This window comes from Oncorhynchus mykiss, chromosome 12, assembly GCF_013265735.2.
Source record: "Oncorhynchus mykiss isolate Arlee chromosome 12, USDA_OmykA_1.1, whole genome shotgun sequence".
Taxonomy (NCBI): Eukaryota; Metazoa; Chordata; class Actinopteri; order Salmoniformes; family Salmonidae; genus Oncorhynchus; species Oncorhynchus mykiss.
The window spans coordinates 17858395-17869562 of record NC_048576.1 but is presented as its reverse complement, the minus strand read 5'-3'; the positions used below and the strand labels follow the sequence as shown (position 1 = coordinate 17869562).

The window sequence follows — 11168 nt, the reverse complement described above, 5'->3', positions numbered from 1 at the left end:
ACAAGTGAGAGTTAAGACTATCATTAGGGTTTTAAAGAAAGAGAGAAAGGGAGAGAGAATAGAGGAGGGTTAAAGGAGTCCCCATGAAGTCAGAGGCCTCCCTCACTTCTTCTTCCTTCTCCCTCGTCCCTCTTCTTCCTTCTCCCTCCATCTTTCTTCCTCCCCGCCCTCTTTTTCCTCTCCCCGCCCTCTTTTTCCTCTCCCCGCCCTCTTTTTCCTCTCCCTCCTCCACCCTCTTCCTCTCTCCTCCCTCTCTTCCTCTCCCTCCCTCTCTCTCTCCTCCCTCTCCCTCCTCTCTCTTCTGCCCCCTCCCTTCTCCTCCTCGCTCTTCTTCCTTCCCCCCTCTCTTCCTCCCTGCCTCTCTCTTCAACCTCTCTCTTCTGCCCCCCCCCCTCCCTTCTCCTCCTCGCTCTTCTTCCTTCCCCCCCTCTCTTCCTCCCTGCCTCTCTCTTCAACCTCTCTCTTCTGCCCCCCCCCCCTTCTCCTCCTCACTCTTCTTCCTTCCCCCCCTCTCTTCCTCCCTGCCTCTCTCTTCAACCTCTCTCTTCTGCCCCCCCCTCCCTTCTCCTCCTCGCTCTTCTTCCTTGCCCCCTCCTCTCTTCCTCCCCCACCCTCTACTTCCTCCCCCCTCTTCTCCCTCCTCCCTCTTCTCCCTTCCTCTTCCCCCTCTTTTTCCTCTCTCCCTCCCACTTCATCTCCCTCTTCCCCTCCCTCTCTTCCTCTCCCCACCCTCTCTCTCTCCTCTCCCCTCTCTCTCCTCCCTCTCTTCCTCTCCCTCCCTCTCTCTCTCCCCCTCCCTCTCTCCTCCCTCTCCCTCCCTGCCTCTCTTTAACCTCTCTCTTCTGCCCCTTCCCTTCTCCTCCTCGCTCTTCTTCCTTCCCCCCCTCTCTTCCTCCCTGCCTCTCTCTTCAACCTCTCTCTTCAGACCCCCCCTCCCTTCTCCTCCTCGCTCTTCTTCCTTCCCCCCTCCTCTCTTCCTCCCCCACCCTCTACTTCCTCCCCCCTCTTCCCTCTTCTCCCTTCCTCTTCCCCTTCTTTTTCCTCTCTCCCTCCTGCTTCATCTCCCTCTTCCCCTCCCCACACTCCTCTCTCCCCCTCTCTCTCTTCTCCCTCTCGTCCTCTCCCTCCCTCTCTCCCCTCCCTCTTCCTCTCTGCCTCTCTCTTCAACCTCCCTCTTCTTCCCCCCACCTTCTCCTCCTCACTTTTCTTCCTTCTCCCTCCCCCTCTCTTCCTCCCCCACCCTCTTGTTCCTCCCCCTCTCTCTCCCCTCCCTCTTCTGCCTCCCCCTCCCTCCTCTCCCTTCCCCCTCCTCCTTCCTCTCACTCTTCCTCCTTTCCCCTCTCCCTCTTCACTTCCTCCCCTCCTCCTTCTTCCTCTCCCCGCTTCCTCTCTTCCTCCCCTCCCTCCCCCTCCTTGCTCCCTTTTCCCACTTCCTCCCTTTCTTCTCTCTTCCTCCCCCTCTTCCTCCCCCTCTACCCCTCCCTTCTCCTCCTCACTTTTCTTCCTTCTCCCTCCCCCTCTCTTCCTCCCCCACCCTCTTGTTCCTCCCCTCTCTCTCCCCTCCCTCTTCTGCCTCCCCCTCCCTCCCTCTCTCCCTTCCCCCTCCTCCTTCCTCTCACTCTTCCTCCTTCCCCCTCCTCCCTTTCCCCTCTCCCTCTTCACTTCCTCCCCTTCTCCACTTCCTCCCCTCCTCCTCTCCCCCTTCTTCCTCTCCCCGCTTCCTCTCTTCCTCCCCTCCCTCCCCCTCCTTGCTCCCTCTTCCCACTTCCTCCCTTTCTTCTCTCTTCCTCCCTTTCTTCCTCCCCCCTCTTCCCCTCCCTCTCTTCCTCTCCCCTGGCTAGGTTGCTTCTCCCCACCTTCTCCCTAAAGTGCACTCGTTTGCCAGATTTCGTAAACCAGTCCATTCCATAATGATTCAGTAGCCCTCCCAGGCGTGTCGACCTCCCTCCCCTCTCCTGCCTCCTCCCCATCTCTTTTTCTCTCTAACTGAATTGTTTATCAGTCCAGCTTGTCAGGCTGACGCCCAGCCAGCCATCACCACGGTTACAGTCCCCCCACTAGGGAACATCCCCTTGGAGAGGCCTTCTCTCTTTCTCTGTGTCTGTCTTTCACCCCCAGTCCCTCCTTTGGCTGTTCTAAGACACACACAGTTACAGTGTAATTTACATTATCCAGAGCGACTAACATCTGTGTTTTCATCTTAACATAGCGACACACACAGTTACAGTGTAATTTACATTATCCAGAGCGACTAACATCTGTGCATTCATCTTAACATAGCGACACACACAGTTACAGTGTAATTTACATTATCCAGAGCGACTAACATCTGTGTTTTCATCTTAACATAGCGACACACAGTTACAGTGTAATTTACATTATCCAGAGCGACTAACATCTGTGCATTCATCTTAACATAGCGACACACAGTTACAGTGTAATTTACATTATCCAGAGCGACTAACATTTGTGCATTGACCTCTACACCAGGCAGTACATCCAGGACCTCCACACCAGGCGGTGTCAGAGGAAGTCCCTAAAAATTGTCAAAGCCCCAGCCACCCCAGTCATAGACTGTTCTCTCTACTACCGCATGGCAAGCGACACCAGAGTGCCAAGTCTAGGACAAAAAGGCTTCTCAACAGTTTTTACCCCCAAGCCATAAGACTCCTGAACGGGTAACCAAATGGTTACCCGGACTATTTGCATTGTGTTTGCATTGCTTTTGGGACTCTTGTCCAGGTTAATCTCACTGTAGGTGATGGCTTTATTCTGGAAGGTTTGGGAATCGCTTCCTTTTAGGTGTTTGTAGAATTTAACAGCTCTTTTCTGGATTATGACAATTAGCGGGTATCGGACTAATTCTGCTCTTCATGCAATTTTTTGGTGTTTTACGTTGTACACAGAATATATTTTTGCATAATTCTGCATGAGGTCTCAATTTGGTATTTGTCCCTTTTAGTTAATTCTTGGTTGGTGAGCAAACCCCAGGCCTCACAACCATAATGGGCAATGGGTTCAATAACTGATTCTGATAACTGAAGTATATTTAGCCAGATCCTAATTGGTATGTCAAATTTTGTTAGTTTTGATGGCATAGATGACAGAATCTGTGCAAAAGCTCTAGGTGCTGCTGTAGGCCTGGGGACAGCACCAGATCATCAGCAAACAGTAGACATTTGACTTCAGATTCTAGTAGGGTGAGGCTGGGTCCTGCAGGCCATTCTAGTGCCCTCCCCACCTCGTTGATATACATGTTGAAGAGGGTGGGACTCAAGCTGCATCCCTGTCTCACCCCACAGCCCGATGGAAAAAAATGTGTTTTTTGCCAATTTTAACCGCACACTTATTGTTTGTGCACATGGATTTTATAATGTGATATGTTTTTCACCAAACACAGCTTTAAATCCATTTGGATAGCAGACCCTCATGCCAAACTGAGTCAAAAGCTTTTTTGAAATCAACGAAAGCATGAGAAGACTTTGCCTTTGTTTTGATTTGTTTCTTTGTCAATTAGGGTGTGCAAGGTGAATACATGGCCTTTTGTACGGGAATTTGGTAAAAAGCCAATTTGACATTTGCTCAATACATTGTTTTCACTGTGGAAATGTATGAGTCTGCTGTTAATGATAATGCAGGGGATTTTCCCAAGGTTGCTTTTGGCACATATCTCACGGCAGTTAATGCGGTCTCTCTGTCTTTCTCTATTTTGTTCAACCTAATCCAGTGATTGACATGAATTCTGTTAGGGTTGACAATTAGACTATACTTGCTATATTTTACTGTAAAAATAGGACTCCAGAGAGATGAATTACATACATCTTTATGTTCACTAATTTCATAGGCTAATTAATTTGGAGTTCAACACATGAGTGGAAACTTAAAACACATCAACTAGATCGCTAACCTTAAATATAATACCCACTGCTAGTAGCCATCCAACAGTAAATTGAATGTCCTAAAAAAAAAAAAAAAAACTTTAATATATTTTAGATTCTTCAAAGTAGCCATCCTTTGCCTTGATGACAGCTTTGCACACTCTTGGCATTCTCTCAACCAGCTTCACCTGGAATTATTTTCCAACAGTCTTGAAGGATTTCCCACATATGCTTGTTGGCTGCTTTTCCTTCACTCTGCGGTCCAACTCATCCCAAACCATCTCAATTGGGTTGAAGTTGGATGATTGTGAAGGCCAGGTCATCTGATGCAGCACTCCATCACTCTCCTTCTTGGTCAAATAGCCCTTACACAGCCTGGAGGTGTGTTGGGTCATTGTCCTTTTGAAAAACAAATGATAGTCCCACTAAGCTCAAACCAGGTGGGATGGCGTACTGCTGCAGAATGCTGTGGTAACCATGCTGGTCAAGTGTGCCTTGAATTCTAAATAAATCCCTGACAGTTTCACCAGAAAAACACCCCCAGACCATCACACTTCCACGCTTCACGATGGGAACCACACATGCGGAGATCATCCCCTCACCTACTCTGCGTCTCACAAAGACACGGCGGTTAGAACCAAAAATCTCAAATTTGGACTCATCAGACCAAAGGATAGATTTCCACCAGTCTAATGTCCATTGCTTGCGTTTCTTGGCGAGCAAGTCTCTTCATCTTATTGGTGTCCTTTGGTAGTGGTTTCTTTGCAGCAATTTGACCATGAAGGCCTGATGCACACAGTCTCATCTGAACAGTTGATGTTGAGATGTGTCTGTTACTTTAACTCTGTGAAGCATTTATTTGGGCTGCAATTTCTGAGGCTGGTAACTCTAATGAACTTATCCTCTGCAGCAGATATAACTCTGGGTCTTTCCTTTCCTGTGGTGGTCCTCATGAGAGCCAGTTTCATCATAGCGCTTTTTGGTTTTTGCGACTGCACTTGATGAAACTTTCAAAGTTCTGCATTGGCTGACCTTTATGTCTTAAAGTAATGACTGTCTTCTCTTATTTGAGCTGTTCTTGCCATAATATGGACTTGGTCTTTTATCAAATAGAGCTATCTTCTGTTTACCACCCCTACCTTGTCACAACACAACTGATTGGCTCAAACGCATTAAGGAAAGAAATAGCACCAATTAACAACGCACACCTGTTAATTGAAATGCATTCCAGGTGCCTACCTCATGAAGCTGGTTGAGGCTGCCAAGAGTGTGCAAAGCTGTCATCAAGGCAAAGAGAGGCTAGTTAAGAATCTCAAGTATAAAATATATTTTTATTTGTTTAGCACTTTTTTGGTTACTACATGATTCCATATTTGTTATTTCATAGTTTTGATGGCTTCACTATTATTCTACAATGTAGAAAATAGTACAAATAAAGAAAAACCCTAGAATGAGTACTGAATATTAATAAATATGTGTGTGTGTGTCAATTTCTGATCAGCCCACACACCAAAATAATGGTGCAGCCCATCTGGCTTTTGTCAGAATTGCCTGATGGCCTATGCACCTTGGCTTGTCTGGCTAACGGTTATTGGTGTGGCTTTCATGGAGTCATATTTGCCTTATTGTTATGATAAAACTTTTTTACAATATAGCCTCATAAACATCGACGCAACAGATGAACATAAGCTCATATCGGCTATAGACTATTAGTACTAGATCACATACTGTAATGGCCTATCATATTATATCCTCCCTATCCAGTAGGCTTATAATAAGCACGTCATGCGGCCTTTCATCGATAAATTCGCACGACGGGGAATGAGAGGCGGTCTGGAAGACAATATCTTGAATTGTTTACATGAAAGGTGCTGAATAGACCCCATGAAAAAAGGATATAGGTTATTATTAACCCTTCCCAGACGACCTTACCACTCAGACCGACCTAGACTACAACAGTCCTTAGTCAAGTGTAATGTCTTTATAAACGTAACTAATAATACAATGGAATCAAATGATCTAATCTTACCTGCCAATCAATCCGCCGTCATCAACGAAATAACACTCCAGCTAGTGACGCGAACAGATCGAGCATTCCGAAATCCCATCAGTCCTGTGCCATGGGCGGGAGCCTGTCAATTTAAGCGCGCTCCTAGACATCGAGGAGACTGGTGGGAGGGTGTGAGTGCGTCCTCTCTTCTCTCTCTCTCCTCTCCTCTCTCCCCAGCTCCTTCCCTCTCCTAGCCTATCTGACAACAAGTGGATAAGAAGCAACATGGTGAACAATGAATACCAGAATTTAGCTTTAACCAGTCCCAGATGTCACAGCAGATGTAGGAAAGGAGACAAGGCGTGGGCCCTTTAAGCAGAACGATATGACGTAATCGGGTCAGGGGTTTACAGCTATGGCGTCGGGAAATGGACTTGCTTCTCTGGTGAGAATCCATACGGTTGAATAACTGTATTTGAATTTAATGTACATGACATATACCGGTAGATTGTAGCTGTATATGAATTATTAAAGTATATGCTGCATTTTTATTTGTAGTAATGCCTCTTCCTAAACGGGAACAACATTGATTGAATTGAACATGTTTTAATACCATTATTAGACTTCAGCAATAACAGTCATATTGAATTGATAATGCCAATGACAACATTTCGTCGTATTATTTAGGATGTGAACTGCGAAGTAGCTTTGGGACACAACATCAGCAGTCTGTATTGGTAGGACTACCCTAGTTGTGAATCGTTCTGGTCCGTGGCGATGGAAAATACCTACCACAATATAGAGTGGCGGTGTAATCATGCCCATAAAACCTAGTGGTCAAACAGGGAAATGGTTTCAATCGTTTTTCCGCCATTCATTTTTCCCATAGAGAACACCTAAAATAAGGGCTGTGTTTCGTGTAGGCTTACCCTGGCGTGACGTTTTGATAACCATGTATATCTCTCGGACAAGGTGACACACACATTTATATGGCTCTATTTACTCTTATTCGAAAACGCTAATTAGCATCAAAGTAGACCATGCAAAACTACACTTTTCTGCAAACTCCTACATATCATCTCTAGCGGACACCTTTGCTAACAGGTATTGTCACATTAAAACTTGCACTAGACAGTTTACAGGATTATCAATTTTAAGAAATATTGCACATCTAATTACTACATTTAGCTAACATTATATGGTTGATCCAGATATTCTAACCTCTGCCTCGACTCTGCAGTCTCATCCAGATCATGGCATTTGTAGTTCTTTACAACAGCTACATTAGCAGATAATTAGCATGTCAAATACAGGCGGCTATATTGTCCTACCTAGAACAATTTACAGTTTTAACAAAACATCACGCTAGGGTAAGCCTAACACGAAACACGCTAAAATCCTCTGGGAAAAAAATGAATAATGGAAAAACAATTAGAACCATTTCCTTGTTTGACTGCTAAGTTGTATGGGTATTATGACAGGAGTCTGTATTGGTTGTACTCCCTGAGTTGTGAATCGTTCTGGTGGGTGGCGATGGAAAATAACCCTACCAAAATATAGCCAGCTACACCAAAAAGTAAATGCCTGTTAACAAACGCATATAATCTCTAGGAACTCGATTTACCAGATGTAAAGTGAAATGTGTCCCTCGCTATCAGCGGGCTGCCATTAAACCACACACTTGGTGTAGTTCGGACAAAAGTTGGATTCAGACCTTTATTTAATATTGAGGGTCACATTTTACTTTACGTCTGGTAAATCGACAGGAAATTATTTTTTGGTGTATTTTGGTTGGGTTATTTTTCATTGCCACCCACCAGAACGATTCACATCTCAGGGACTCCAACCAATACAGACTCCTGTGTTGTGTCCCAAAGCTAGTGTAAAGGAGCAATTGTAATACTGTAATGATAATGATTCTGTTATATCATGTTATTCAGGGTGTCGAGGGAGCTACAGCAGCCGCACAGGCTCTGTCTCTACCAGCTGAGGCGTATGGGAACGATGTGAGTTGCCAACACACGGTCTATTGAGGTTTTCCATCCTCTGACACACTCAACACACTATAATTGTAGTGTCAGTTAGCTAACCTGTGTGTGGGTGCATGTGTCTTAGCCTCAACTGGAAGTGATGTGGGCGATGAAGGCTTACAATCACGCAGAAATCTACTTCAATGTGAGTCTCTCTTACTCACAAGTACCTGCACCAGTTGGAGCATATTATCAATACTAGCAGCCACATTGCACTGATCTAGTCCTCTCCCCTCTAGCTAATAATGTGTGTGTACTGTAGCTGCTCTCGTCGGTAGACCCCAGTAATCTGAAGTTGACCACGGTGGATGACCGGATCTATACATCCTTCAAAGAATCTTTCTCAGACCTCAACATTAAGAACTTGGACCCAGACATGCTCAAAACGGCAGAGGCCAAAGAGGTAGAGGACAACGTGTGTTACAGGAGTCAGAGATACAAAGAGAGACAGAGGAAGAGTGAGTGGGTGGGTGTGTGTGTGAGAGAAACTAACCTCATCTCTGTATTGGCATCAATAGAAGTGGCGTCCATTCTGTAACCAGTTTGACGGAGTGGTGGAGGACTTTAACTACGGGACTCTGCTACGACTTGACTGTGTGAAGGACTACACAGAGGAAAACACCATATTTGGTATTGTCAGTCACTATTACACAAGAAATGTTGTCACTAATTAGGAGCATAAGTGTGCGGGCCTTCTGTCTTTTTTTTTAATGAATATTCACCAGGATTTTTAGTTATCATGCGTATTTAACAATGACCTTATTGTCCCTGCAGCCACCAGGATCCAGTTCTTTGCCATAGAGATCGCTAGGAACAGAGAAGGATTCAACACCCCTGTTTTCCAGGCTAAAAAGCAGCCTTCGTAAACCCATACCCTAAAACCCAACCTACTATAACCTCTAACCCAGTAACAGAGAAAGTTGTCAGCTGTACCAGGTAAACACCCTTTATAAACCCTACCACCACCACCACCTCTAACACAGAGAAGGTTTTAACAGCTCTGGTTACTAGTGTAACTAGTAACTAGTGTAACACCACCATCTCCTTACAAACTTTTCCTCTGGTCACCCACCTTGTTGACAAAATAGGTGGTCTACTGGAAACTAGACCATGGGCATGTTCAGCAGGGGTATATTCTTTACATCTTGCAACAGAAAACATTTAAGAACCAAATCTAAACATGGAGGGACCTACCTGAATTTTTACAATAGAAACCCGTTTTCCATTTGGAATAAATGGTTTGTTGCAAAACGTTTTGCAACAATCTGTGTAATACACCCCAGGGCACGTTAAGATAAATATGTACAACAAACAATTCACAGTATTTCTATCTGCAACATTTGCTTACTGAACATGGCCCAGAAGTCCACCCCTCCTCCCTCCACACACACACATCCCATAAGTGTGTGTATGTGTGTGTGTGTACTGATGTCTAAACTGAGCATCGTAGCTATATGTAATTAGCTTTCCTCTTATTTGTGCCAAGCACTTCTGGGATTGCATATGTCCTTGTACAAAGTTGTAAACGTCTTTCAAATGGCATACATATATATATATATATATATATATATATATATATATATATATATATATATATATATATATATATATATATATATATATATATATATATATATATATATATGACGAGGCCAGTCCGAAGGTAGACACCAAATGCAGTCGGTTACACTGGGTAAATCTGAAAGAACACCCTATTTCTTATTTAGTGCACAACTGCTAGCCAGAACTCTGGTCATAAGTGGTTCACTATAGAGAATATGGTGCCATTTGAAAGACGTGGGTGTATATATATATTACACACACACACACACACCGTTGAAGTCGGAAGTTTACATACACCTTAGCCAAATACATTTAAACTCAGTTTTTCACAATTCCTGACATTTAATCCTATTAACAATCCCCTGTTTTGGGTCAGTTAAGATCACCACTTTATTTTAAGAATGTGAAATGTCAGAATAATAGTAGACAATGACTTTCAGGTTTTATTTTTCATCACATTCCTAGTGGGTCAGAAGTTTACATACACTCAATTAGTATTCGGTAGCATTGCCTTTAAATTGTTTAACTTGGGTCAAACATTTCGGGTAGCCTTCCACAAGCTTGGGTGAATTTTTTGCCCATTCCTCCTGAAGGAGCTGGTGTAACTGAGTCAGGTTTGTTGGCCTCCTTGTTCGCACACACTTTTTCAGTTCTGCCCACAAATTGTCTATAGGCTTGAGGTCAGGGCTTTGTGATGGCCACTCCAATACCTTGACTTTGTTGTCCTTAAGCCATTTTGCCACAACTTTGGAAGTATGCTTGCGGTCATTGTCCATTTGGAAGACCCATTTGTGACCAAGCTTGAACTTCCTGACTAATGTCTTGAGATGTTGCTTCAATATATCCACAATTTTCATCCCTCATGATGCCATCTATTTTGTGAAGTGCACCAGTCCCTCCTGCAGCAAAGCACCCCCACAACATGATGCTGCCACCCCGTGCTTCACGGTTGGGATGGTGTTCTTCGGCTTGCAAGCATCCCCCTTTTTCCTCCAAACATAACGATGGTTATTATGGCCAAACAGTTCTATTTTTGTTTCATCAGACCAAAGGACATTTCTCCAAAAAGTATGATCTTTGTCCCCATGTGCAGTTGCAAACTGTAGTCTGGCTTTTTTATGATGGTTTTGGAACAGTGGCTTCTTCCTTGCTGAGCGGCCTTATGTCGATATAGGACTCATTTTACTATGGATATAGATACTTTAGTACCGGTTTCCTCCAGCATCTTCACAAGGTCCTTTGCTGTTGTTCTGGGATTGAGTTGCACTTTTCGCACCAAAGTACGTTCATCTCTAGGAGACAGAACGTGTCTCCTTCCTGAGCGGTATGACAGCTGCATGGACTCATGGTGTTATGTGCGTACGATTGTTTGTACTGATGAAAATAGTACCTTCAGGCGTTTGGAAATAGCTCCTAAGGATGAACCAGACTTGTGGAGGTCCACAATATTTATTTTCTGAAGTCTTGGTTGATTTCTTTTGATTTTCCCACGATGTCAAGCAGAGGCACTGAGTTTGAAGGTAGGCCTTGCAATACATCCACAGGTACACCTCCAATTGACTCAATTGATGTATCAGAAGCTTCTAAAGCCATGACAGAATTTTCTGGAATTCTCCAAGCTGTTTAAAGGCACAGTCAACTTAGTGTATGTAAACTTCTGACCCACTGGAATTGTGATTCAGTGAATTATAAGTGAAATAATCTGTC

At 44.3% G+C, this 11168-nt stretch overlaps 2 protein-coding genes across 9 annotated transcripts in view; one reads left to right on the top strand and one right to left on the bottom strand.

Moving 5' to 3' along the window:
• LOC110537106 (dematin) overlaps positions 1-6046 on the bottom strand; it is a 23009-nt gene extending 16963 nt beyond the window's left edge. For 4 of the 8 annotated variants that reach the window (XR_002475569.2, XM_021622883.2, XM_021622885.2 and 1 more), the window contains exon 1: positions 5908-6029. The gene's annotated coding sequence lies outside the window, so the exon portion shown is untranslated. Of the gene's footprint in view, positions 1-5907 lie in introns of all 8 variants that reach the window. The other 4 variants (XM_036937100.1, XM_021622886.2, XM_036937099.1 and 1 more) reach the window with 4 other exon arrangements.
• A 129-nt stretch (positions 6047-6175) lies between these two features.
• On the top strand, positions 6176-9463 carry LOC110537108 (protein PBDC1). The gene is made up of 6 exons (XM_021622888.2): positions 6176-6313; positions 7809-7874; positions 7984-8043; positions 8161-8301; positions 8417-8528; positions 8673-9463. Exons 1-6 carry the CDS (start codon positions 6284-6286, stop codon positions 8762-8764), a joined length of 501 nt encoding a protein of 166 aa, XP_021478563.1. The 5' UTR covers positions 6176-6283; the 3' UTR covers positions 8765-9463.
• The last annotated feature ends 1705 nt before the right edge of the window (positions 9464-11168 follow it).